This window comes from Calcarisporiella thermophila, assembly GCF_041956535.1.
Source record: "Calcarisporiella thermophila strain CBS 279.70 unplaced genomic scaffold VTP21scaffold_17, whole genome shotgun sequence".
In the NCBI taxonomy this organism is placed as follows: domain Eukaryota; kingdom Fungi; phylum Calcarisporiellomycota; class Calcarisporiellomycetes; order Calcarisporiellales; family Calcarisporiellaceae; genus Calcarisporiella; species Calcarisporiella thermophila.
In genome coordinates this window covers 467374-492295 of record NW_027192207.1, presented here as the reverse complement: position 1 = coordinate 492295, position 24922 = coordinate 467374, and the positions used below count along the sequence as shown (strand labels likewise).

The following is a 24922-nucleotide window of genomic DNA, read 5'->3' as shown; positions in this document are numbered from 1 at the left end:
TACAAGTGATCCATGCATATTTGTAAATGGTATGATAGTCGAGTAGTATCCTGATACTAAATATCCACAAAACAGATGTTTCTCAAGCAACATAAATAGCCAGGCATAATAGAATGTATATTTATAGCCACAGTAGTTTGGGATTAATTCAAATGGTACAATAGGTGATTAAAATTTTAATCACCTCTTGCACCATGCCGATTTGTTTATGGCTGCGGTTGGCTGGAGAAGTGGCTGCCGATAAAAAAAAACTAAGTTTGACCTGCCACTCTGTAAATATAGATTTGTGCGGGGGAAATTCGACCCCTGAGCTGGAGGAATCCAGGCTTGCTCTTCATACTGGGCTAAGCAGCATCCAAACACTTTTTTTCCATTCTTTATTCAATTAGAGGGCTCCCCCATCTTGTTCATAATCTTATAGAAGCCATTTTCTTTTTTCCGTCTGTGTTTTCATCTTTTTACATCAATTCTTTCATTGCTTTCGCAGCTACATAGACTTTTTCCTTTTTTTTCACGCCAGGCTTTTCCCCGATTTCTTTTTTTATCATCTCCAAAACCCATCACCATGTTTACAAATGGCAAAGATAGCACGGCTCACGCATCAGCAGGCGAAGATGGCTTCCTTTTCCCCTTAAGTCTGATCTCAGAGCAAGTGAAGGCGGTTCTTCCTTCGGGATACAAACTGCGCCCACTCCATGTTGACGACTATGACAAAGGTCCGTTTTATTCCCACACATGTCTATTCTGCGGTCTTCCAAAGCACTGACTGTACAAAGCGGAACACTAAACAATTGCGGAATCAATCTTGTCCATTATAGGCTTTCTGGAATGCTTATCGCAGCTCTCTACTGTCGGCGAAATTAGCAAGGAGGAATTCATCCTTCAATTCCGCGCATTGAAGAAAGCGGGCGATTACTACACAGCCGTCATCGAAGAGCCTGAGGGCCGGGTGATTGCCTGCGGCACTTTGCTGGTAGAGCGAAAGTTCCTCCATCAATGCGGAAAGGTAATGTATTTGGTGAATGCAACCCTCTTTCTGTCCGGTTCGCGGGAAATTCCACACCGGGCCGATCGAGAGTCCATGGAGGGGCGCATTGCTCCTCCCCTTCTCGCAGTCAAGTTCCGTGCTAACCACTAAGCGATTTCTGTTGTGTAGGCGGGGCATATCGAAGACGTGATTGTACATGACTCTCAGCGAGGAAAGAAGCTGGGGTTGATGTAAGAGAATCGCGCCTGTTCTCAATATGAATACATCTATGGTTAATTACTCACCGGGGCCCTTTTTGTAGGATTGTGGATCAGTTGAAACATCTAGGTCGCGAGACTTCCTGCTATAAGGTGATATTGAACTGTGCCCAGCGCAATGTCGAATTTTACGAGAAATGTGGCCTCAAGCTAAAGGATTATCAGATGTGTATATATTTCTAAATTGCCTCTCCCAATATGCAGGTCGAGATTCATACATGCTGTTTCTTTTTGTTGTTGTTGCTTTTTTCCCATATATGCTATTCTTTCCACTTCAAAAGGTATGGCCACTATTGTGTAGATTTTTTTTTCCCTCCCCTCTCCCACCCCCACCCCCCCCTGTTGTTGGATTGAAAATAAAGAAAAGTTGTTCATAACTGAACTAGCGATTGGAGTGTGGAGGAGACTTTTTCGAAAATGGTTTACTACCACCCAACCCTCCGCCCACATACCTCCCCGCTCAAAATGGCCGGTCCTCGTCATGGGGGAGGGAGGATGGAACGCGGCCGCAGGAGTTGAAGTTAAGCTAATTTAGCGATAAACATTTCGAAGATCCCCACCCTCGCGGTGGCTTGGACCGTATCTTGCTTGGATCGCCAAGTACGTTTGGAAAGCGAGTTGACATCATATTCGCGCGAACCAAAACTGATCGACACGAATGATGGACACCCCGATCATATTTTGAAAAATATGCGGTGCACCGGACCAAGGTCGCCAGGGGACGATCGCCCCAAAGTGCTTATAGTTGAACAACGCTAAATTCTTTTTAGGAATATTAAGGACGACGACCCTGAACAGACACGGCTGTGCAAAAATATGTGCACTACGAAAACACAATAGCCTTTACCAAACGTCGTCTAGCCAAACGCGAATGACCCGATGCATCTGGTAGATTACGTATATACAATGATCAGGAAGTACTCTTCCCCCCGTCGCCGGATTGTAGATCGTAGCACAAATGGCCGTGAAGAAGGTCTCCTCTACGCGATCGCAAGTCTATATAAAGGCCCGCCGCCTCAACCTCTTCCCCTCCTCCTCATCAAACAGATTTTCCTAGTCTTCCAACCAACAACTCAACTACTAAACCCAAGCTTATTAATCTTAATAACCAACCCATCAATTCACCATGAAGCTGTCTTTTGTTCTGCTCCTTGCCACCACCATTGCCTTCGTCGCTGCCGGAAAACCCGACCCCAAGGCCCAGCCCAAGCCCAATGATGTCGGCGCAGATCCGCGTGCCCAAACTCCTGAAGGCGGACCTGCGGGCGCGCCCAAGCCCGAAGGCCCCAAGCCCGATGGAGGCATCCTGCCCAAGCCAGACGGAGGCGCTCACGCCGCTGGAGCCAAAGCTGCCCCGCCCATGGACACGAACGCGTGCGTCGCTCAGTGCCAGACCAACGGCAAGCCCGCAGAATGCCAAAAGGAGTGCTTGATGAAGGCGCAGGCGGCCGAGAAGAAGAACGAGTAAAGAGGAGCCTTTAGATTGTTTTATTTTTCCTGTTGTTACTTGTTCAGATTATATAGATTTAGAAAGAGGGGTGATAAGTGAATGGAGGATGTAATGTGACCTGTTTTCTAGTAATACATGAGATGTGTATTGCTTCTTAACAAGCTTCACACATATAATGCTCATATAATGACATCGAACTAAGGCAAAAAGGTATGATCGTCGCCATTAGATCATGCCTATTAATTTCAAATTTCAATTCCGCAAATCATGGATGACAGGTGAAAAAAAAAATTGCTATCGCAACCTTCTCCCCCTCTTCCTCTCTTCTTCTCTAAACTTATTTGATGGACGGCCGGGCCTCCAATCCAATGCTCCTCCCCAAGCTTAGGAGGATGGGGATGGGAGGTGGGAATTAAACAGGATCCCCCATTTCTTTGTGCTTAGTTGACCGATTTTCCCATTAATTCTCAAAGAGCACAATGATCCTCTTTTTATCTTACGCACCGGAAGTTACAAGTGGCTCCACGCCCTATCCAAAACCATTTTGCTCCTGTGCACTGCGTTGTTTTAGCTCCCCCGGGCCAAGAAATTTTGAAACAGATAAGTCCTGTAAGGGTTAGCGGCCTTTCCAAGCAATAGAAGACTCACTGACAGTATAAGCACGACATGGTCAACCACTTTTATTTCAAACGATGTTCCATTCTACTCACAAGCTCCCATCTTAATGGTTTTTTTTTTTTCGTGCTCACTCAACGCTAAAACCACGCAATAAAGCAAGGTAGAAACCTACAAATATGATCTACACTTACTAATAAAGAATTGTATGCTCCACCCTCTTTTTCTCGAACCCCTTGTCCTGTAATGGGAGAAGTTATTAAACAAACAAATTTCTCCCTCTTTTCCCCCTCTCCTAAATCCCTACTTTTTCGCTGAAATTTGAATCAAGCACCACTGATTTTGCAGGAATCCGAAATCAAGGAATCCGAAAAATTGAAGGGACAGTCGATTTAGGGCCTGGACTTCCGTGTCACGGTAACCTAAGAGTGATATGTATCCAAATAATCATATTATCGATTAAGCAAGGATATGGTTATTTTGAAAGTTGGGATAACAAAAAGGCACACACGTATAAATAAATGAGCTCCGGGGCGTCGGTGCCGTTTTCAAAACTCGTAAATACTCCTCTCTTTGCACATTTTTTTTCTTTCTTCCTTTCCTTTGTTCCATTCTTGCATTTGCATACCATCATCGCATCATTGTAGCTTCGATACCTCGGCATTCATTTTCCTGCATTTCTTGCATCTAGAAACCCTAAAACTCAAAATCTAAAACCCTCCAGCATGCGCACCTCCCTCTTTACCCTTTGTGCCCTTGCATCCACCGCTCTTGCCACCATGGTGGAAGTGAAGGTGGGTGACGGCGGCCTCAAGTTCAATCCCCCCAATGCCCAGGCGAAAGTTGGAGATATGGTCATGTTCACCTGGGTGAAGGGAATGCACTCCGTTACCCAAGCCCAAAAGGTAGATTCGTGTGATCCTATGGCGGGCGGATTCGACTCGGATGTCCACGGTGCCGGTTTCTCCTTCAACCTCACCCTTGAGGAGAAGCACGTGGGTGACGTGGGCTTCTTCTGCAAGGTCGGCAAGCACTGCCAGAACGGCATGAAGGGGGTGCTTAAGGTCAGCAAGGCCGATGGCTCGGGAGGTTCGGGAGGCTCGTCGAACGGCTCCACCAACACCAACACCAACGGCAATGGCAACACAAACAGCAACTCGAATGGTGAAAAGAAGAAGAAGAAGAAGTGCAAGGCAAAGAAGAAGTTGTAAATGCGCTAGATCTAATATAATCGCAAGCCTTGTTCCTTGGACCTGCTTGCCCTCATAAACTTTTCTGTGTTTATTGCCATTCCTTGATTTTGCATCCCCCCTTTTGTTACACTGTCCTTTTTCATTATCCACTCTATTGAAGGCTATTTTTGTAGGCTTTTTTTTTCTTTCACTTGTTTCGATATAATATAGTATTTATTGCATGATATACTGGCCGTGTTTGGCATTTTTTTCTTTCAAACATGCCCCCCCCCCCTCTCCCTTTCCTCTTCTATTTATGTCTGTTTCTAGCATCATAGAGCTTAGAGGGTGTGTAGGATCTCTGTCTGAATACACTTGACTAAAAGCAAAAGCTAAAAAAGTAACTCCCCAGTGCTTATACATGTAAATCCATGAAAAATTTTTATTAGCAAGGATGAGAAGAACTCAGATTGGGAACAGGCTATGAGTCAAGAGCTCGCTTGGATATGGGCGAGCGTTTCCAAAAGCAATGAAAGTATTCAGTCGAGGATGGATCGCCCAAGGCCACTAGGCCATTATCAGGATCTGGGGATTGGCCACTCAACTACGCAGTGTACAAACCCACTTGGCCACAAAACCCGGCTTCGATCCTTTCCTCCTTCCCTATTTCGACTACTTTGGAAATTGGGCCGCCCATTGGCCACCTCGAATTGCGGCTGCCAAATTGGGAAGAGAGGCTATCCATGAGAGATGGGACCGCTTTTATTTCTAGTAAATCAGGTAGTCGAATGTGCGCCCGATGACAAAGTGAACGGTGAAGAGGCGCTCGACCGAGTTTGAAATAGTGGCTCCGAGATCCCTCGAATGGTCTGGAGGACCCAACCTTGGTCTTTTCTATCTTGGGCCGCCAGGCGAGTACCCCGGGACAAAAGCTACGGGTTTGGCCTTGGATTGAGAGCGGAAGTGGTAAGCAGATGGTCGGCTTTCCCTTCTGATAAACTCTAATCGGCACAGCGCAACACGACAGAGAGCACACTCACCCACATAGATTCTCCACCAAAGAAGAGTCAGCTATAACCTATACCCGACGAACCGAAAACAAACAAAGCACCAATATAAACCCCCTCGCTCGCTTGCCGAGCCAATTTTTCCTTCTATTTCTGCTTCAGAAATTCGCGTCGACCCCTCCCCATACATAACCTTTCCCTCCCCTTTCCCCTTCCAACAAGACCTCCACTCCTTCATCCTTGAGTGATCATTCACTTTCATAGCATCCTCATTATCATCCAGCATCTGTAACATATCCAACACCACCACCACAACAATAACAACAACACAAGCATGCGCTCCCTCATCACATATTCCATGGCGATTGCCGCGCTAGTCGCTGGTGCCTCTGCCACCTCCCATACCTCCGGAAAGGTCATGCAAATCGAGGTCGGCAAAGGCGGTCTCAAATACGACCCCCCCATGGCCGACTCACTCCGAGTTGGAGATATGGTCATGTTTAAGTTCGTCGCCGGCATGCATTCCGTTACCCAGGCGGCGAAGCTAAACTCCTGCGAGGCCATGTCGGGTGGCTTCGACTCCGGCGCTCACCCCGCCGGTTTCACCTTCAACATCACGCTTGAGGATAAGCATGTGGGCGAGGTTCCCTACTTCTGCACCGTCGGCAAGCACTGCGAGAACGGAATGAAAGGCGTGCTCAAGGTTGCGAAGCGCCTGAAGAAATGCAAGGCAAAGAAGAAGCCTACCACTGAGATGCCCATGCCCGAAATGCCCAAGCCCGAAATGCCCAAACCCGAAATGCCAATGCCAGAGGGTAAAGAAGGCGAGAAGATGGGAGAGAAAATGGGGGAGAAGACGGAAGAGAAGATGGGGGAGAAGATGGGCGGCAAAATGGAAGAAATGAAGAAGGAGATGGAGAAGATGAAGGAAACCGGTAAGATGAGCGAGGAAACCATGAAGGAGATGGAGAAAATGATGGAATCTGGCAAATCGATGGAAGAAATGAAGAAAGAGATGGAGAAGATGAAGGAAACCGGTAAGATGAGCGAGGAAACCATGAAAGAGATGGAGAAGATGATGGAGTCTGGCAAAGGCGAAAGCGCCGAATCTGGCAAGAGTGGAAGCGCCGAGACCGGAATGTCGAAGGAGGAAATGAAGAAGGAGATGGAGAAGATGAAGGAGTCCGGCAAGATCAACGAGGAGACCATGAAGGAGGTGGAGAAGATAATGGAGTCCGGCAAATCGATGGAGGAGATGAAGAAGGAGCTAGAGAAGATGAAGGAATCCGGCAAGATTAGCGAGGAAGCCCTGAAGGAGATGGAGAAGATGATGGAGGCTGGAAAGAGTGGCAAGGCTGAGGCCGGTGCCGCTGGGGAAGCAGGCAAGGAGGGCAGCACCGGCGTTTCGATCGAGACCGAAAAGAATGCCGGAGCCGCAGGCGAGGGTGCTGAGACCGCAAAGAAGAGCGAGACAGGTACCGCTGCTGCCGAGGGCGTTAACGTTGGCGAATCCAGCAAGCTGGGCGAGTCCAACACCACTGCTCAAGCCTCTACCCAGACCAACGAGACTCCCGATGGCATCGTTGTCGAGGCCGAGCCCAAGCCTTCCACCGCCAACCTGGTTGGCGCCTCTGGTTATTCGTCCGGCGATGCCCAAATGTCATCGGCCGCCTCCATCTCCCCCATGTGGGCCACCCTGACCGCCTTGGCCGGTATCTACGCCATCGCATTCTAATTTATTCCTACCTATTTTTCTATTTGCCCTTGCAAAATAAATTCGTTGTACTTTGGTTGATTTGTTTATTTCAACGGGAGAAGAGTAGTGTGGGGGTGTTTTCGGTGCACGGAGCTGGAACTCCTTACCCCGCTTTCAACTATATTATTTGGGTTATCCTTCCTTCTCCATGGATTGACTTTTTGTTTTATCTACTTATCTATTTTTTTTTAAAACAATAAAATATACATACACTTTAGTATCCCTATTTACATTTCTATAAACGGAAATGCCAATTAATTCATGAGGCCATTGACAATTCAGCGAATCAATCCTCAATTCCACGCATATATTACATTACATTAACAGCTGGATATTAAAATGAAAAGAAAAAAAAACAGTTAGGAGTTAAATAAGAGGCAAAGAAAAATAAAAAGTGAAAGAATTCCATACTATACAAAAAACGCACGTGTAATGCATGGGCTAACATTGAAATAAAAAAGGAACGAAGAAGTGGAAGGCACCCTTCTACGTCTCCATTGTCAATAGTGGAAAAAAAAAAGGGCTAAGATTTGTGGGGTGGACGAGAGCAGAAAGGGCCAGTTTATAATCCACGTATCACCAGATACGCATTATAACGCAAGTTGTCATTCACTATGGAGTTGACTCTGCTGGGGCTTCCAATCATGCCAGAGTGCATGGGCTCCTCGGTACTCGGTAGCACGGGGGTCACATGGGTCACGACGCCGTCTTGGTACTGAATAAAGGTTCCCTCGCGCAATTCGTCGTCATCGATACTGTCTCCCTCTGAGTCGCGTCGAAGAGCTATTCGTCTTGAATATTTCCACTCCTCCGTCTGTTGCTGCGAGGAGGGTGGAGAAGACGCCCTCATTCTCTCGCCGTCGAATTGCCCGAAATCCGCCATGAGTTGCTGGTAGAGTTGATAGGGAGGGCATTGGTTTTCCTCGGGAAGAGAGCCCTCTAGGCTCGGCCGATGAGCTCTCTTGCCAGACAAGGATTGCCTGTGCGATTGCAGCAGGTTATGGACATAGGACGATGGGATCGGATAACGAGGAACGAGAAGGCGGCGCACCATCCATTGGAGAAACGGGCCAGGGAGCTCGTGCTTATGGTATTTTAGCACCGTTTTATAGGCAATGGTGTCAAAAGCGTTGTGAATGGCGGGGTCGCATAGGAATGCGGCTAGATTCCAGATTCCGGTGGACGCTATCGTACGCAAAGGCTTAGCATCATGAAGCCAAATAAATAAAATCAGGCTGGCGAGAAGAATGCATACATATGCCAATGGCACTCCAGAACCCCATCCACATCTCGATCCGTAAGTTGATAATGATATTGAGCTCGTACATGCATATTCCCAAGTGAGTTATCAGTGGGATGACGGCGTATAAGCCTTGGTCAGTTCAGTAACCGTCAGTATTTGCCACCCCCATCAACGAGAGATTCGCTAACCATGAGATCACTTACCAATTCGAGCTATGAGTTTGTTCAGCAGCGTCTGGCGCTGTCGAAGCATTGGATTGATATTCTTGGAGGCGAGAAACCGCTTTTTATGCCGATGGAGTTTGATGTTGACCAGAAAAACGACAATGGTGCAATAGATTATCAGGCCCAACACCCAGACAATCATGCTACGAAAGACCCGCGGTGAAGAGAAAATGAGTCTATGACTTTTCCTCCTTTTATTAACCCAACTACTCACCATACGGCCTCCCATATACGTGAGGGGATCGTGTAGGACTCTTTGAACCAGCATGTGGCCTGGGCTTCGTCATAGCCGTAGCGGCCCGCGACTAGACATTTTAGGAGGAAAGAGGTTGCCGTCAGTGAAACACACAGGAAGGATGGATTGTCGCACGGATAGTCTGATGCTTGGAACATCCATTATATGGACCCCGCGCAAAGTACTTACACCAAGGCAACAGGCTTAACAATAGGCTCATCCCCAAGGAGACCGTCCAATAAGCCACTTCGAGCGACGGCCGAAAACGGTTCTCGTGCAGCACGAGGAGCTGCAGGTTGACTGCGATGGCGGCCGTCAGAAAGATGTAGGCAAGGTTAGTGAACACGACTGCCCACGCGGCAAACTGGCAGACAAATGGGCTGACCGGTAAGGCAGTCGCGTATAAGAGGTTGATGGCTGCATTACATGCATCAACGATGGATATGGCGGCCGTCAGCCGGAGTGAAACGCGACTTATCAACTTCTTGTCGAATCGGCCTATTCACCACGCGAATAGAGAGCAAAAAACAAATTGTGAGCAAATGCTCTCAAAACCCAACGACGCTGATTCGCGCATCCTCCTCCGACATGCAAGAGAGCCATGGGGAGACGCGGTTGCTGAATTACCTAAGAAAATGATGATGGACACCACCACCAATCCGCAAATAATGGTCGTAACATTCAAGAAAACGTAGATTTTGGTGACCACATCGATGGGACCGAGGTCATGCGGAATTAGGTCCGGCACGCCCGGTGGCAACTCTGAGCTCCTCTCCATAATCCTTTCAAGGTGCCCTTTCCTTCGCTTGCTATCGTCGCAGCCGCTCTATTCCAGGAGGTGCGCGGCGAGGAGGAGAATAGGAAGAGGCGAGAGGGTGAGAAATAATGGAGGAAGCGATGAAGAATTGAGTTTCATTTGAGAGAATAAATAACGTTCAAAAGGTGAGACTAAATATAAAAAGTACTCTTGTCGCAGCAGCGGTCGAAAAGTTTGGGTAACCTATCGCTGGGGAGCATGAAATCCCCTCGATTTGCCTCGGCTTCTCAGCCCGCAGCATGGGCCGGAGCGATGCATTGCGGAGGATGGTAGATAGCGCGTGGGGCGGCGGTCCTCGCTGGGAAAGCGAGCCGGCTTTAGCAGAGCCAAGACGCGCTCCTTTGAAGCGTAATCTAATCGCTCTCGCAGCCAGGTCGGACACGAGTGCGTGATGCAGTCGTACAACTCGGCCTGAACTGGGCAAGCTTGCCCCGTTGCTCATCCCGTCCCAAACAAGAAGCCTCGCACCAAGCTACCAGTATAGAAACGGCCCACGCACCCCGAGCTTGATGGCCGTGATATCGCCCCAAGTGCCTCCAATTCCCACCCTGCTGGCATCTGAAATCAGGCCGGCCACAGGGATGCTCCTTTCTCAGCGATAAACCACGGAAACCCAAGAACACATGGAAAGCTTATTTCTTCTACGGGATAGGCGCCTTCTTTTTTGGACGGCTTTAGAGTTTCATTCGAATAGGATGCACCGGCCGTCGGATAATTCTAACCCTCCTATGCTTTCAAGGCAAACCCAATTGAGCAGCTCCCATCGAGGTTTGGTTCGCTGATTCGATTCCAACCCAGATCCACCCCTTTGGCGAACCTTGTTTCCATCTCGGGAGATATCCCCTTTGGCCCATTATGGATTTTTCAGAAATACGCGCTCAGATATTCTTAGATAGGCAGCGATCAGGGCACATACATTCTTCCCGACATTCTCGCCGATATCGAAGCGCAGTGGATCCCATTAAAGCAAGCGCTGTATTGATACGAAACATCCATCTCTATGCTTTCACATGCCCCATCCTCGCAGGGATTGAACCTTTGCACCAAAAATAACCTAAACAGCAATTATTTTCCTAAAAAATGGTGCCTACTATTCCGTGGCCAAAAACCGACTCCCCCAAAAGAGAATCCGCCGTTGTAGAAAGTCAATTTACACAATGGACGTTTCAGTTTCGAGAGCCACCCTTTTTCTCCCGGTGGAGGGTGGTGGCATCGCTTGTAGCAAGCGCTCCTTGTTTTTTAATAAAAGAACAATAAACAAACCGGAGCTCAGGCCATGGCCTCGATTTGATCGAATTGCATCTTGCACCATTCTAGAAACCCTCGGCTGCATCCCATACGTAGGCCCAAAATAGAAGCTAGATATAGGCACGTTTCACCGCGGAAAATTCTTTAGGAGGGGTACCTTCCAGCCCATCAGGGCCTCCTGCGAGGGGACCCTTCCCCGCGAGGATGCCGGAGAGAGGAGAGGAGGGAGAGCAGCGACAAAAACCTCGCCAAGCCCCAAATGAGGTGTGCCTCAGAGAGCAGGTGCGCACAGGACTCAGAAACTTGCGCGATGCAGCGGGGCCTGCCAATGGGTTGGCCTGGCGATTATGAAAGTGTTTGGCCCCATTGCATGCAGCATCTTCAACGTTTATTAAGAATGTAATCTCCACCGCTTCTGTGCTCCCGCCAATCAGCCGACCCGCTTGACACCCAGTGATTGGACGGGTTTTATTTCTCTCTAATCTCGTTCCATTTCTTCCTCCCTCGCTGATGACGGGATGCGATCATTTTTCTCCCGCTCGTCTTTATATTTCTCCCCCGTTTCCGCTTTCCCTCCGCTTCCAGTTTTTTTGCTTTGTTTCTCCTCTCTCTCCTTCTAGCCAGCTCTCCTCTCTCCTTCGCCCCTGACAATGGCCAAGTTCTCGCGCACCCTCTTCTCCCTCTTCTGCATCCTCCTCCTGCTTGCCGTCGCCACTCACGTACGCGGTCACGACGGCCACGACCACGGTGACCACAACGAGCCGGGCCACAAGCACGAGAGTGCATCCGCCGCCTCCTCCGATTCAGCCGCGCCCACCACCGCCGCGGCAACCTCGGCCAGCTCCGATTCTAGCGAATCCGCCTCCGCGACCTCCGCAGGAGCTTCCTCCACCGGAACCGCCTCTGTTCTGACCGCGGGCTCCGGCGCCGTTTCCGCCACGGGGACGGCCACTTCCCAGAGCGCCTCCTCCTCCTCTGGCATCTCCGCTAGGCCCACGGGCACCGGGGCGGCAAGATCCGGGGCGGAACAGGTGCTGGTCAACGGCTTCTTGGCCGGACAGGCCGCTGTTTTGGCCTTCTTCTTGCTTTAGAATATAATAGCGCATCTTTGTCTTTTCTATCCTTGTCTGTTAGTGTGGTACCTTATTTTAATATCGCATTGATTAATGTGAAATTACTGTTAATTAAAGCCGAGAAATTAGACCGCATTCCACACTAGCGCTTCAGCGCGACATTTTGCCCATAAAAGGAAATCAAGGCATTCGGAAGGTATGGCTTAATATGGAAGACGCACCATGAAGGGTGGCGATGGTCAAACAAGCTAGCTACCAACGGGCCTTTTAATAGAAATTAAAACCACTCTGACCTTGAAAAGAAAAACATAGCAATTATAAAAGTAGATTGGTTTCCGCCGCCTCTTGGCAACAGGAGGTGGGATACAGAGTATGAAGATAAGATGGAAAGAATAAACATACTTTAACACGTACAAACAAGGAGATAATCATAAATATAAACGTGATTTATATATTTATATATATACCCTGAGGGCCCGCTTGCAAGAAGTGGACATGGGGGGGAAGAAAGGGGATCAATTCTGGCTGTTCCCCTCTCTAACCAAGGAGCGGAGCCTGCTCTTCGGTGCGACGCCCGAGGAGTTTCAACACATAGGGCTTCGCGGGGTAGAGGGTGGAAATGATCGCCGCCGCCAAGGAAGCCCAGTGGATGACGGGGTTCGTCTGCCGGGCGAATACGGCGTAGAGGCCCCACGCGATCACGAGGGCCCCGGCGACATCGCCTCTCTTGTATTCCGCGTAGCCCACCGCGGTCGAGGTCAGGAAGAGCAGCCCGAGGATCACCAGGATGATGTCCAAGGTCGAGGGCTCGTCCTTGAGGTGCGTGAAGGTGGCGAACGTGTTGACGACGGCAAAGAAGACCACCCATCCGTGCCAGAGGGAGAAAGGCGCGTGCACGAAGAGCGCGTCCGCCCAGCCAGTGATCGGATGATTCTTGGTCAGGTTGTGGTAGATGAAGGAGATGAATCCGGCGACGATAAGGATGGAGAACCAGGAGAGGAGGCCCCAGCCGTATTTCTATCCATAGAGACATCCATAAATCAAAATGGCCTGGCCCAGGGCTACCTATGCAAAGTGAAATACTCTACCCAAGTATCGAACCAAACGGTGTTCAATAGCACGGCCACGGGGAAGAACCACCCCACTCCGTGGATAGCCGTCTCGTGGCCACCTTCGAAGAACTCGTACACCACAAAGCCGCCCAAGAGGATGTAGGTCACTAGGTTGGCAGCGTAAAAAAAAAACAATAAACCACTCTATCACGAGCCAATATGAAAAGAACGCCACGGCGGATGCCGATGGGGACTTACGTATCCACGCATATTGGACCCAGTCCGCTGGGGCGAAGAATGAGGCGTGGCGCTCAATGACATCCGGGGTGCTCCCCGTGGAGAGGTCATAGACGCCAGTACCCAAGAAGAAGAGGTAGAAGATGACGTTGGTGATCTAGGGCCAAACGGGTGAGTAAGAATGGAACCAAAGAGGGGCCTCGCAGAGGGAGTACCTTCAGGACCAAATGGTGGTGCGACATGTTCGTAGAGGCAAGGGAACACTAGAATTGCGGGGAAATGGAGGGGAGCAATAATGGTATGGAGAGGAGTGCAGGTGTGTGAAAGATGGGGCAGTGCGAGGGAATAAAGTTGGCTAGACCGGATAAATAGATTACTCTCGAACACGTTTCCCTTCTCCTTTCCATCCAAGGGCTCTCGCCCTTGAGCAATTCAGGACTGCTTCTGATCGAATGATTTTTCGTTCTCGCCACCTAACCCCTCTCCCTCTCTGCCGCAGTCTGGGATTGGAATGGCTTAGGAAATCTGGCATCTATTTTCTCTGGGACCAATGTAAACAATTGGATCCTTTGTGCTCTTGTTCATCGCGATCCGTGATCAGAATTTGAGATTTGCATCGAGAAACGCCTATCATCTAAATCAAACACCATGTCATCACATCCGGAGGAGCAACCGCAGGACAACACCGCTGGCGGTGACCAGATCGAAAATCCCGAAGAGGCTGTAAGTATTTGCCAGCGCTGATCTAAGATGATGCCCTTTATGAAGTGGTACAATAACACGGCGATTTTTTTATTCTTCTCCCTCAGCAACTTGAGGCCATGAAACAGCGTGTGAAGGAAATGGAGGCCGAGGCTGCCAAGCTGCGGGAGTTGCAGGCTGAGGTGGAGAAGGAAATGAGCGAAGGTAATTAATGATTGATTGGGTTTATTTTTGGAGGATCATGGGGGAGGAAAAAGAAAGGGCTTAAAAAGGAAAAACAATGATTAAAAAAACGAAAAAATATTATAAAAAATAGAAAGCAAAGAGGCGGTTGATGCACGATCAGTTTATGTTGGCAATGTATGTTAAAAAAATAAGATACTATAAAATGGATAAAGAGAAGAAGAAGAGGAGGAGGAGGAGTTTATCTTTTGATATTTCTTGCTGCCTTGTCTCTGCCAAGCCTTATGGTGATTCGCCCACTCATCGCTTTCATTATTAGGTTGACTATGGCACCACGCCTGAGGAGCTGCAGGCTCACTTCCAGTCCTGCGGGACCATCAATCGAGTGACGATTCTGTGCGACAAGTTCACCGGCCACCCGAAAGGCTATGCCTATGTGGAGTTTGCCGAGCCTGAGTTTGTTGCCAACGCCATGGCGCTGAACGAGTCGGTGTTCCGCGGTCGACTGCTCAAGGTAGCCATTTTCTGTTCGGTTCGCCCGCGGATGCGAGCAGACCTTTTCACCCCCTAACTTCCTCTTCTGCTCTAGGTGACCTCAAAGAGAACCAATGTGCCCGGAATGGCCATGCGGGGGCGTGGTCGAGGCCGCTTCATGGGCTACGGTCACCATTATCCGTCATATGGCCGCGGCCGCGGTCGATATAGGTAAGTTCGGTTGAAGAGCATGGCCATCCCTCAGCCTACTAATTCATGCCTTCCCATTTCAGAGGACGTCGTGGCTACTATGCCCCTTACTAGCCGCTATCACACGCCCCAGCGGATAAAATTAGTTTTCTTTGTTACGACTCTCTCCCTTCCGCCATTTTTTTTTTCTATTCTCTTCTTAAAACTTTGCAAAGTAGTATAATATTATCCGAAATAATAACGCAATGGATCTGTGAATAAGAGACAATAGAACACCCTCGTATTTTTGTTTCCGCCCGGTGTTTATTCCTTTATATATTTACAAAGCTATAAAGAACAAAAAGAAGCAATAATAATACACATGATGGAAATGATATATAGTGAAGCGAGAGTCGCGGGAGTAGTAACAGTCAGAGTAGCAAAAATGGCAGTGAGAGAGGGAGTAGTAAGAGTAGCGGGGGATTTGGGGGGGGGGGGGAGGAGAAGAAGAAGGAGGGGTGGCGGCAAAGCAAAAGAAAATAAGAGCAAAACGAATAAAACTAAAGGAAAAGAAAAACAACGACAAGTCCGATTGTTCATGACCCAGCACCATAGTTTGAATAGTTGGTATGTGTATTCCGATAATCGTAACCTTGCGCATAATAGTGGTGATAGGAGATGGGGGCGCTCATGGCCATGGTGGGATGGCCGGGGGGCGGGGGTGGCGGAGGGGGAGGAGCATCAAAGAGGGGGTCGTTTTGTAAGTCGGTGATGTAGGCGTCCCACGAGTCGGTTCCCTGCTGGGGGGCGGTCATGGGTGGGGTGGGGATTTTGGTGGATTTGCTGGATTGGATGCGTAGCTGGATGGGTTCGGAATGTGACTGTAGGGCAATCATCCAGGGGGGGTGAGTGGGCCATCCAAGATCACCGCTGATTACGGAATGATTACAAAGATTTACCTGTGATTTTTGCCTCCGTCGTGTGAAGAGTCGGTTGAGTGAGGACATTATATCACTTTTCTTTCGTCGGGGTCCCTTCTTCACTTCTTCACTTCACACCTTCTTTGCCAGCGAGAAATACCGATGATGGATGCGTGATTTGAATGCAAAGAAAGGAGGGGAAAATGAGGAAAATGGGGAGAAGGGGAGCTTGCAGAATGGAGGGGAAAGATAGAGCCTGGCTGGAGCACTTTGGCCAGAGAGAGTTGGAAGGATTTTATTTCAGAGCATATAAAACAATCATCACCACGTGGTTTTTCATCATCGCACGTGGCTTCTTAGTTATGTGGGACAATATAATTTTACAGGATAGTGGATTGTCTCTTTTTAACTTGCTTGTGGGAAGCGCCCCCGCCCCGCTTACCCCACTTGCCCTCTGCTCCCTTCCCCGCGCCCGTCCAACCCCCGGCCGCACACCAGCCGCCGCGCCCGCCCTCCCTCGCATCGCCTCGCATCGCCGTTGCCGGCCTCGACCTTCGCGTTCCTACCCATCCTGTCGCCGGGACCCGCATGCTTGTGTTAAATTTTTTTTTTTTCGCTTTTGTTCTAGCTTGGACCAGGCCTGCGAGAAAAAATTTGCGCATATCCCGCCTATCCGGCCTGTCCGCCCTGTCGCTTGACGCTTTGACGTTGTTACGTCAGTTGAGGTTCTCATGAAAAAAAAAAAAGCTTGTCAAAAAAATGATAGCCAGCCAATCCGTGTGGAGGGCAGGTGGCCTCGGAGAATTATTTTCCAACCTGCCCGCCATTGGCCACTCTTCCATTTATGTCTTAGCCCGCTAGGGGTCGCAAATCCTCTATTTTTGGACAGGGAGGGGGGCGCGATGGCCACCTTTCTCAGGCGATAGAGTTCCGCTCTCTGCAAGGTCCTTGGCGCCTCCTGGTCGCCCTTGGCTTCCCCTTCCCCTGGGCCCGTCCCCGGCCGTGGCGGCGATGGGGAATGCGCCCACCCCATGCTAAGCCATCGAGCCCTGAGAACCATCGGGAGACAAGGTTCCGAGGCCGAGCCCGATTAAAGCGTCTATCGGTCAACGTAGTACGTTACATAGAATGTGATTTTCCCCCTTTGCGTTGCGAGCACAGGTTCGGGGATATGAATTCAACGTCACACTTGGGATGAGGGCGTTCCTCGGAGCCCTCTCGGCGGTATGGCAGCCATGCTTTGTTATCGTCGCGAGAACTAGCGGGGCCGTGGTTCTCTTGAGTGCCTCCCTCACTCCCCCTCCCCTTTTGCGAGGTAAAGCGATCCAGAGCTGGCCTCCCCAGCTCCGCTATGGACACGGTCTTAGCGGAGACGCACTTTTCCATATCATATATACGCTCATGCTTGCCATGGAGTACCGAGCGCGTTCTCGGGTCACAAATTAACAAATGAGCTTACATAATAAGGAGGGAGAGGCCACAAGTTTATTTGTCTCATGGGGGGGGAGGGAGTTATGGTACCTTCAATTGGAAAAAAAAAAAATAGAACTAGAGCTCAAAACGCGAGTACAGTGTGGTTTCAACCTAAAGTGCTGTGTAGCATCCTCAGGCCGGTGGGTATTCAGTGGGGTAGGGCAGGATAGAGGGCTTTGTTTTGAGCTTGTTTAAGAGGTTTTACTGGGGATGGAGGATGGCTCGTCTTTGGACAGGAAAATCGCCAAAATTAGGAATTAGCACGCAACAGGGATAGTAGAGGAGGTGTGCTTAGTCCTCGTAGCGAAAACACGCACTCACGGCACCCAATGATTCGGATGACACTCTGTGTTTAATTAAAGTGCATTTGCATTCCGCTGGGAATACGCCCTTGCGTAGCGTGGTATTGCACCTCAAACCCGATCCTCGGCGACGAACCAGCCGCCTCTAACTCTAGAAACATGTGCGATAAGATTCCCACGCTACTTTTAAATTCAGAATTTTGCTCGCTCTCTTAATCCTTACTTCACGACAAGCTCTAACTTACCTTAAATGACAAGGTTCTGGTGGACGCTTCAGCGCCGAGGCGAAACATCCATTAGCAGGGAATCGATTGGGATCCCCGGCGTGGCATGGTAAGCATTGCGCGAGGAAGCCTACTATCCAGCCTGATGGGTATATTACACCACAATGAGAGGAATAGCTATGGGACTCACGTTCCCAGTCGTGGCCGTTTTTTGCTCAGCGGTCTGGATAATCTCTGCCGTTGTTAGCATACTGAAATACCGTGATAAGACTCTCGCTTTAGGTTAGAGCGGGAGGAACGAGCGCCAAGCCCTGGTCCGTCAGGGCCAACGTCTTTCTTTTCTTAGCCGTTATCAGAGCAAGTACAAGCGGGCTGAACGTCGGTGAGGTCCAGGGGGAGGCTGCTAGAGGCCTTGTCCCGTCATATGGGCCTATTCATTCAACCCCCCGAACCGCTACATAATGTCCTGGCAACCCAACCAACCGCGTTCTTAGCGCCTGAATGTGGCCGCTTCGGTCGCCTCTTTGGGTAATCTCTTTCGTCATCGGGACCGGAAGCTTTCTATTATTATGCACTAACGATCCAAGATAAGACACTGGGGCCTGAGCATCTGAACACGGTCACCTCACCTCATTTTCTTGTGACCTTTTGCCACCATACCAACATACACAGGCAAAACAGGGTCTTAACGCTCTTTGCATGACACTAAAATGATCTTAACCCCAGAGCAGTCGTATGCTGCATAAAATTAGTGCTTGTAAGAACATCTCAGAGGAGCACGTCGAAGCGCAAGAAACATTCCCGTCCCTCACTATTTTTTCTATATTTTTTATCGGTGAATGACAAGGGGAAGTTTAAAGAATAAAAGAGAAACACGGTTTTTCCTTGGGCTTCTGCATGCTCCTTTGTGCTTATATACAGATATTTGCAGGATAAATGTTTCTAATTGAATATTCTCCTCATTCAAAAATCACGCAAGCAGTGATCTTGGCCATTCTCCAGACTTTTGGGGCGGTTCACGGATGGCCATGTGCGCTCCTAAGCAGCCCCGAGATGAAAAGAAACTCGAGACAATGAGGTGCACTCCCATTCCCGTCGTAGACACTTCAATTTTCTGCGAATTTAAATTCATGAAACTCTATTAAGGTTTCTCATAGATTTCAGTGTAATATCCCTGTGCGGGAGACCGAATCCAAGAGTGGGACACAATAAGGTTGCAGTGTCTCTTTTTTTGCTGATGTAATGGAAGCAGAGCAGGGTATCAAATGGCTTGCGGTTACATGGTTGGCCTCTCCAGGAGTAATACCAAGGGAAACCGTTGGACCCAGAGATACGGTAATTGAGGAATATGGAGGAATATAAATTTATTGAATAGATGGCTAGCAAAGCTAATGATTTTGCTCTAGAGTTTATCATTGGATTTAAATTGGCTCCCATTCAAGCGGTTCATTGTTGTCGTGTTCCATGGATCAGAGTTACATTAATGACAAGACCGCACACGTTATGACATCTATCAAAAGGGATTTGAAAGGCCTGTTGGAATATCCTAGGGGGATAAGTCTGATAGTTGACGTCGAAGAACGGATTTTTTTTTGGGTGCTTCTTGTAAGTTCAAACCCACTACTTAGACACGGTAAAAAAAAAAAAGCGACGCGACTATGGACACCGAACAAGAGTGGGGTAAAGTAGTGATAGCTCCCCTTTTTTCCCCTCTACTATTTTATTAAAAATAACTGTTCAATCAAGTTAAAAAAAAAAAAGAGGAAAGAGGGGAACGAAAGAGAACAAAAAAAAAAAATAAAATTGAACTAATTCCTTCCTCATTTCAACTTCTATTTTTCCATAGGCAAAGTTTGCATGTGTGGTGGGACCGACTGGGCAAACATTGGAAGAGGAAAAACGAAGAATGGTGGTTCCGACAACGATGAATGGTGAGCATTTTATCGCGAAAAGCATGGCTGCTGAACCCCTTCTAAACCATATTTTTTCAATGCAAACTTAGGCCGAATCTCGCCTCTCCGCATTTGCTGCGAGACCTGGTAGATATAAGGTACCCATTGAGCTGAACTCCAGCGAGAGAAAAGCAAATGAAAAGGGCTAATCTAATTATGCACCTACCATTTTGTTCAGAGTAAAAAAGATTGTGACAGGCTGCTGTTCTTGTCACAGCGTGATGCTTGACAGTACATATTGTTTCGCTTCTCGTCTCCATTTTGCTCGCTTACTTACATGCACCTTTGTTTTGGGAATAGCAAAAGGGCGAGTTTATGTTATGGGAAGGAATGATAAGGGCCAGCTGGGCATGGACGATTTGGAAGTGCGTCCGTACCCGGTGAGTTTGAAAACCTGCGCTAAAAGCTCAGCAGCCATCGGAAAGCAAAAGATTATTAAGGCGGCGGTATGTATTGGGTGACTATTCTTGTAATGGCTGCATGGCTTTTCAAGGCTATTTCTCTTTTAGACTGGGAGAAATCACACGCTCTTAGTATCATGTAAGGGTCCTCTTCCTATTTCTGGCTTTAGTTCCATTTTCACAAGCCTGCTCGCCTTAACCACTCTTATCTGATCATAGCGACCGGCCTGGTGTTTGGCACCGGCGACAATAGATTCGGTCAGGTATTAATGTTTCCCGATGGTGGACGCGTCCCTCCTTTTTTATTTAAAATTAATTTTTGCCATGTTTAGCTGGGTCTAGATAACTTGCGGATTTACACCACTTTTGTACCAATAACAACATTAAAGAAGGAGAAAATTGTGGATGTTGCCTGTGGTGCCGACTTTTCTCTGGTTCTAACGGGTAGAGTTATTGTTTGGCCGCCTTGCTTTTTCAAAGCAATGTAATAATTTAATGAATGGTTGCTTCATCGCAGATAAGGGCAGAATCTTTGCATTCGGTTCTTCAGAGCACGGACAGCTGGTATGTAGTATTTTTTGGGGGGAGCTGATCTGTATTCCACCAAACTGAATATATCGCGTTTTCAAGGGAAATGGAGGCTCGACTGAGACACCAGCTGCACCTTATCCTCAACCAAGTAATCCCCAGATTTATCCTAGTCCAATGTCTAAGCTTTCTCTATTTCTTATTTCTTCCTGTGATAGGCTTGGTAAAGGGTCTACAAGAGCATAAAATTACCGCGATCGCCTGCGGAACTAGCCATTCACTGGCAATGAGCTCTGAGGGCTTTGTGTTTTCCTGGGGATTTGGTAAACTTCTCGGAACGTGTACAGGCTATTGGAGGATGGATCTTATTTCGATTGATTTTTTTTTAAATCTAAATAGGAGGATATGGGCGGCTAGGCCACTCGGAACAAAAAGACTTGTCCGTAGCCACAAGTATTCCCATTTTTGCAAGTAATGAGTATCGAAAGGCAACCGCCATAGCCTGCGGCACCACATTTTCAATGGCCATTGATGGTAAAGCCCCTCATTCGGAGAGAAGTCTTGGCGTTGGACTGACGTCCCTCCTCCTTGATAATAGTCCAAAAAAACTTCCATTTGTGGGGAAAGTGGAAAAATACGGGTGATGGCTCCGCGGGAAAGCCTTGGATGGTAATGGCCTCTTCGCTAGTCGAACTCTACCATGATGTAGCATAACCTCTATCCACCTCCCCCCTCCACCCTATGTAGTATCCTCGGCAAATGATCCAACTGAATGGCTGGGCGTAAGTATATCACTAGCCCCCATATTGTCGAGCAGAGGCGCTCATCCATTCCATTCCATTCTATTCATGTTGCTCCTTTCTAGTTTCAAGGGGATGTCGGGAGGCAACGTGAGCATGTTCCTGATACCCGATTCCGACTCGGAGGTATGCACCATTGCTTGGGGTCAGGCCGCGCAGTACGGCGAGCTAGGGTATGGAGAGGATCAGCCAAGGTCATGTACAGTACCCACCAAAGTGGCTCCGCTAGACGATGTTCGGGTCCTGGAGTAAGTATGCTAGCTATGTCTCTTAGACACCTCATTAACTCCCTGTCTCCTCTAGCGTCTCCTGTGGATACGGACATACGCTCTTTCTGGTCAAACCCGATGACCCCAAACTGCCCGATTTCCCGAAATATCCAGAGCTACCCGATGTAAGTATGTCCTTGTATAAAGAATTTTATGCTCAATACTCGGGGATCCACTCAGCCTAACGCGGTCTTGTTTTAGGTGAGTGAATTTTGCATCAAATGCAGTCGCGATGACAACGGCGACAAGCTGCTCGTGTGCGACAAGTGCGACGCCATGCAACACACGTTCTGCGCTGCTCCTCCGTTGGATACCATTCCGGAGGGCGACTGGTTCTGCGATAAATGCCATCCACCCGGCCAACAGGAGTCCAGCGACGAGGAAGAGCGGCCGGGGGAGAAAAAGAAGAAGAAAGGGAAGAAGACGGGGGGAGAGGAGAATGGAACTGAGGGGGAGGCTGAGAAAAAGAAGCGGGCGAGAAAATCCATCAGCCAGAAGGAGGAGGGCGAGGAGGAGGGTGCGGGGGACGGGGAAGAAGAGGACGAGGAGAAGAGTGCGAAAAAACGAGGCCGGACATCGAAACGTAGCCGATCCGCTGCCGCTTCTTGACACTTCATGGTATACGCAATTCCCCCCACCTCCTCCCTCCCTTTTCTTATCTTTTGGAAGCCAATCTCTCAGAATAGCATGCGATCAGGGAGGTGGCTCAGTGACTTGCTTGTTTTATGGATAAAGCGTTTCTTTTTTTTTTTTTTTTTACTTGCTTACTTCTCGTGTTTCTCACTGTAGGAATGATTGAAGATAGAGCTTTGATAGGAGAAAAAAAAATATATATATTAATTAATATGAAATTAATAAAAGTGCATCCTCTTGAAATGCCAAGTGAAGACAACAAAGGGTTAGAAAAAACAACACATTAATGGGGAGCTTGATATCCAAGTAAATATACACAAACAACAAGAGGAAGAAGTAAAAAAAAAAAAGGGGGGGGAGAGGCGTTGATGAGGAGAAAATAGCATATAATAGAAAGGGAGTCGTAGTAAACAGGTTATAAAAAAAGTTGATAAAATAATTGAGACAAAAAAATAATACATGCAGCCATTATCCATTCCACACAATGGTAATGACCTCGCCATCCCCCTCGCTCATCACACTCTGTACATTGGAGGACCGAGCCGAATTGGATGCCGAAACCCCTCCCCCTCCTAGGTATTGGGCGGAGAGCAAAGAGACAACGCTACGGTTGCTGGCGTTTTCACTGGAGTTGGGTCTGGACGATGTCTTGGACACGATGGAGGCCCTCGATAAAAAGGAGAGTATGCCAGGGGAGAGTGTCTGTGAAGCAAGTGGCAGGCCGTGCTGGGCACCCTTGCAAGAATCGGGGGGCGCCTGCCAATGTATCCTATTTCCTGGAGTCCTCTCGCCGACGAATATTCTGTTGGGGAGGGTGGGCGATTTGGGGGGCAGCGGGGGTGGCACGTCCTCTTGTCTGGGCGACTGCCCAGACGGGAGCAATGGAAGAGGGTTAGAGTAGGGAGGATGATGGCGGAGGTAGGGGATGGGAACGATGGCTGAGCCAGAGCTGGGATTCTATCATGGAGAGAAAAACCGTGAGTACAAGGCTGGAGGATGGAAGTGGTACGCGAGAGGCCAGAGTAGCCCACTTACCCGCGCCATATTATTCATATTGATGACATCGACCGAAGCTTCGTGTTTGACCGCTCTGCTCCGTCTTCTTCTTCTCCACTTTCTAAACGCTAACGCGCCAATGGCTAGGACCACCACTGCCACCGCAGCCCCGATCACGCTGGAAACTCCAGAGCTCGATCCCCCATCACCTTCGTCGTCTGAGTCTATGGCTGCGGTTGTCGGGACCGTGACAGAGGGAGGGAGACACACTGCCCGGCCGCACTCTGTACATGTCCGCGTTAGGAATGCGCATTGAGTGCCGGGAGGGCATTCCATGGGGCATTTTGGGGTCTTGCACTTGATCCGGCAATTCCCGTTCGGGTTGGGTGTTAAGTTGAGGTTTGAAATGGCAGATGGCGAGGCGAGGGATTCGTTGGTTTGGCGAGCTATGCGCTCAGAATTTTGTTGCTGAGGGGGGTTTTGCGTGGTACTGGGGCGCTCTTGCTTCTCGCTCAGCGTTGGAGAGGGCCGTTCCACGCGGTCGTTGTGGTCAGTACGATCATTGCGGTCGGCACAATCATTGTGGTCATTACGGTCGTTTTTATCCCGTGTGTCATCTGCTGGGAGACCGATTAGCAAGGAAGAAAGAGGCATCAGAATGTTCAGCCGATTTACCTTGATTTGCGCAGGCGCTATTCGCGAGCACCATTATGGCGTTCGAGAGGAGGATGTATTGTAAGAACGTTAGAATTAATTCGATCATCATATGGCTCTTGTGTGCATTAAGAGTCATACAATGCCAGCAGAAAGTGGAGAGAGAGAAAAAAAGAGCGTAAAGGAGATGATTAAAGGAGAGATCGTCACGAATCAGAGTTCAACAAAGTCCTATAGCGCTCGTATCGTCCTCATCTTACTGTGTTCAAGTACCATTAAAGAAGAGGGAGGGGGAGACACAGGGGATAGAAGAGGGGGAGAAGAGAAGCGACCTGCCTTGTATTTGTTCAGAGAGAATAAAAAGGGAAAATCAATGAAAGTCGATCGAATAATATGCCCAAATCGAGAACTATCAGCTACAAAATTGATTGGCTGTGCATTTCTTTGCATCCTCTCGACTCCACGCTAGGAGCCTATTCTTAGGAGAAAAGTGAGGGTGCGGGCTGAGGGGGCACAAGGCCTTTGTGTGTAGGCTCGCTGCCACACGCTAAGTATCAAGGAAGCTTCCATGCTTCCTTCCAGATTTCCCGTCAAGAAGTCCGTCTTTTCCATGCTCTCGGCTCCTTCCAGTTCCCTGACGCGATGGCACAATTCATCCTTTTTTGTCCGCGGTTTCACTTCCACGGTGACGATGGATCCTCTCGGAGGGCCGTCGGGAGAAGGGGGGAGGGGTGGGGCTAGCTTTGCCGCCTCTAGCTCGAAAATGATTTATGTGACGGGGGTTTTTAGTTAGAGAGAAAGATTTAACTCCTTATTAATTTATTACAATCTCAAATGTACGTATATAT

General features: G+C 48.7%; 12 protein-coding genes across 12 annotated transcripts; 7 read left to right on the top strand and 5 right to left on the bottom strand.

Moving 5' to 3' along the window:
* Positions 1 to 565: 565 nt before the first annotated feature.
* VTP21DRAFT_3426 (uncharacterized protein) lies at positions 566 to 1428 on the top strand (the record flags this gene model as incomplete). Its single annotated transcript, XM_069393728.1, has 4 exons — positions 566 to 716; positions 819 to 1006; positions 1157 to 1218; positions 1290 to 1428. 4 exons carry the CDS (start codon positions 566 to 568, stop codon positions 1426 to 1428), a joined length of 540 nt encoding a protein of 179 aa, XP_069249430.1.
* A 943-nt stretch (positions 1429 to 2371) lies between these two features.
* On the top strand, positions 2372 to 2713 carry VTP21DRAFT_3425 (uncharacterized protein; the record flags this gene model as incomplete). Its single annotated transcript, XM_069393727.1, has 1 exon — positions 2372 to 2713. One exon carries the CDS (start codon positions 2372 to 2374, stop codon positions 2711 to 2713), a length of 342 nt encoding a protein of 113 aa, XP_069249429.1.
* Positions 2714 to 3831: 1118 nt separating this feature from the next.
* VTP21DRAFT_3424 (uncharacterized protein) lies at positions 3832 to 4521 on the top strand (the record flags this gene model as incomplete). The annotated part of the gene is made up of 2 exons (XM_069393726.1): positions 3832 to 3867; positions 3958 to 4521. 2 exons carry the CDS (start codon positions 3832 to 3834, stop codon positions 4519 to 4521), a joined length of 600 nt encoding a protein of 199 aa, XP_069249428.1.
* A 1302-nt stretch (positions 4522 to 5823) lies between these two features.
* Positions 5824 to 7224, top strand: VTP21DRAFT_3423 (uncharacterized protein; the record flags this gene model as incomplete). Its single annotated transcript, XM_069393725.1, has 1 exon — positions 5824 to 7224. The coding sequence occupies one exon, from the start codon at positions 5824 to 5826 to the stop codon at positions 7222 to 7224; it is 1401 nt and encodes a 466-aa protein (XP_069249427.1).
* A 583-nt stretch (positions 7225 to 7807) lies between these two features.
* On the bottom strand, positions 7808 to 9725 carry VTP21DRAFT_3422 (uncharacterized protein; the record flags this gene model as incomplete). The annotated part of the gene is made up of 6 exons (XM_069393724.1): positions 7808 to 8430; positions 8501 to 8617; positions 8692 to 8855; positions 8927 to 9017; positions 9137 to 9445; positions 9575 to 9725. 6 exons carry the CDS (start codon positions 9723 to 9725, stop codon positions 7808 to 7810), a joined length of 1455 nt encoding a protein of 484 aa, XP_069249426.1.
* Positions 9726 to 11216: 1491 nt separating this feature from the next.
* VTP21DRAFT_3421 (uncharacterized protein) lies at positions 11217 to 12103 on the top strand (the record flags this gene model as incomplete). The annotated part of the gene is made up of 2 exons (XM_069393723.1): positions 11217 to 11294; positions 11633 to 12103. The coding sequence occupies 2 exons, from the start codon at positions 11217 to 11219 to the stop codon at positions 12101 to 12103; spliced, it is 549 nt and encodes a 182-aa protein (XP_069249425.1).
* A 519-nt stretch (positions 12104 to 12622) lies between these two features.
* Positions 12623 to 13616, bottom strand: VTP21DRAFT_3420 (uncharacterized protein; the record flags this gene model as incomplete). Its single annotated transcript, XM_069393722.1, has 4 exons — positions 12623 to 13102; positions 13174 to 13304; positions 13396 to 13531; positions 13590 to 13616. The coding sequence occupies 4 exons, from the start codon at positions 13614 to 13616 to the stop codon at positions 12623 to 12625; spliced, it is 774 nt and encodes a 257-aa protein (XP_069249424.1).
* Positions 13617 to 14022: 406 nt separating this feature from the next.
* VTP21DRAFT_3419 (uncharacterized protein) lies at positions 14023 to 15057 on the top strand (the record flags this gene model as incomplete). The annotated part of the gene is made up of 6 exons (XM_069393720.1): positions 14023 to 14097; positions 14184 to 14280; positions 14393 to 14436; positions 14579 to 14773; positions 14849 to 14964; positions 15027 to 15057. The coding sequence occupies 6 exons, from the start codon at positions 14023 to 14025 to the stop codon at positions 15055 to 15057; spliced, it is 558 nt and encodes a 185-aa protein (XP_069249423.1).
* Positions 15058 to 15518: 461 nt separating this feature from the next.
* VTP21DRAFT_3418 (uncharacterized protein) lies at positions 15519 to 15929 on the bottom strand (the record flags this gene model as incomplete). The annotated part of the gene is made up of 2 exons (XM_069393719.1): positions 15519 to 15803; positions 15882 to 15929. The coding sequence occupies 2 exons, from the start codon at positions 15927 to 15929 to the stop codon at positions 15519 to 15521; spliced, it is 333 nt and encodes a 110-aa protein (XP_069249422.1).
* Positions 15930 to 16222: 293 nt separating this feature from the next.
* Positions 16223 to 17228, bottom strand: VTP21DRAFT_3417 (uncharacterized protein; the record flags this gene model as incomplete). The annotated part of the gene is made up of 3 exons (XM_069393718.1): positions 16223 to 16542; positions 16659 to 16891; positions 16966 to 17228. The coding sequence occupies 3 exons, from the start codon at positions 17226 to 17228 to the stop codon at positions 16223 to 16225; spliced, it is 816 nt and encodes a 271-aa protein (XP_069249421.1).
* A 2271-nt stretch (positions 17229 to 19499) lies between these two features.
* Positions 19500 to 22400, top strand: VTP21DRAFT_3416 (uncharacterized protein; the record flags this gene model as incomplete). The annotated part of the gene is made up of 17 exons (XM_069393717.1): positions 19500 to 19521; positions 19688 to 19772; positions 19844 to 19891; positions 19972 to 20024; positions 20094 to 20239; positions 20303 to 20333; positions 20414 to 20457; positions 20527 to 20638; positions 20712 to 20758; positions 20825 to 20873; positions 20941 to 21045; positions 21122 to 21256; positions 21321 to 21391; positions 21470 to 21504; positions 21588 to 21770; positions 21826 to 21916; positions 21993 to 22400. 17 exons carry the CDS (start codon positions 19500 to 19502, stop codon positions 22398 to 22400), a joined length of 1665 nt encoding a protein of 554 aa, XP_069249420.1.
* Positions 22401 to 22892: 492 nt separating this feature from the next.
* VTP21DRAFT_3415 (uncharacterized protein) lies at positions 22893 to 24186 on the bottom strand (the record flags this gene model as incomplete). The annotated part of the gene is made up of 3 exons (XM_069393716.1): positions 22893 to 23381; positions 23460 to 24040; positions 24096 to 24186. The coding sequence occupies 3 exons, from the start codon at positions 24184 to 24186 to the stop codon at positions 22893 to 22895; spliced, it is 1161 nt and encodes a 386-aa protein (XP_069249419.1).
* Positions 24187 to 24922: the final 736 nt, after the last annotated feature.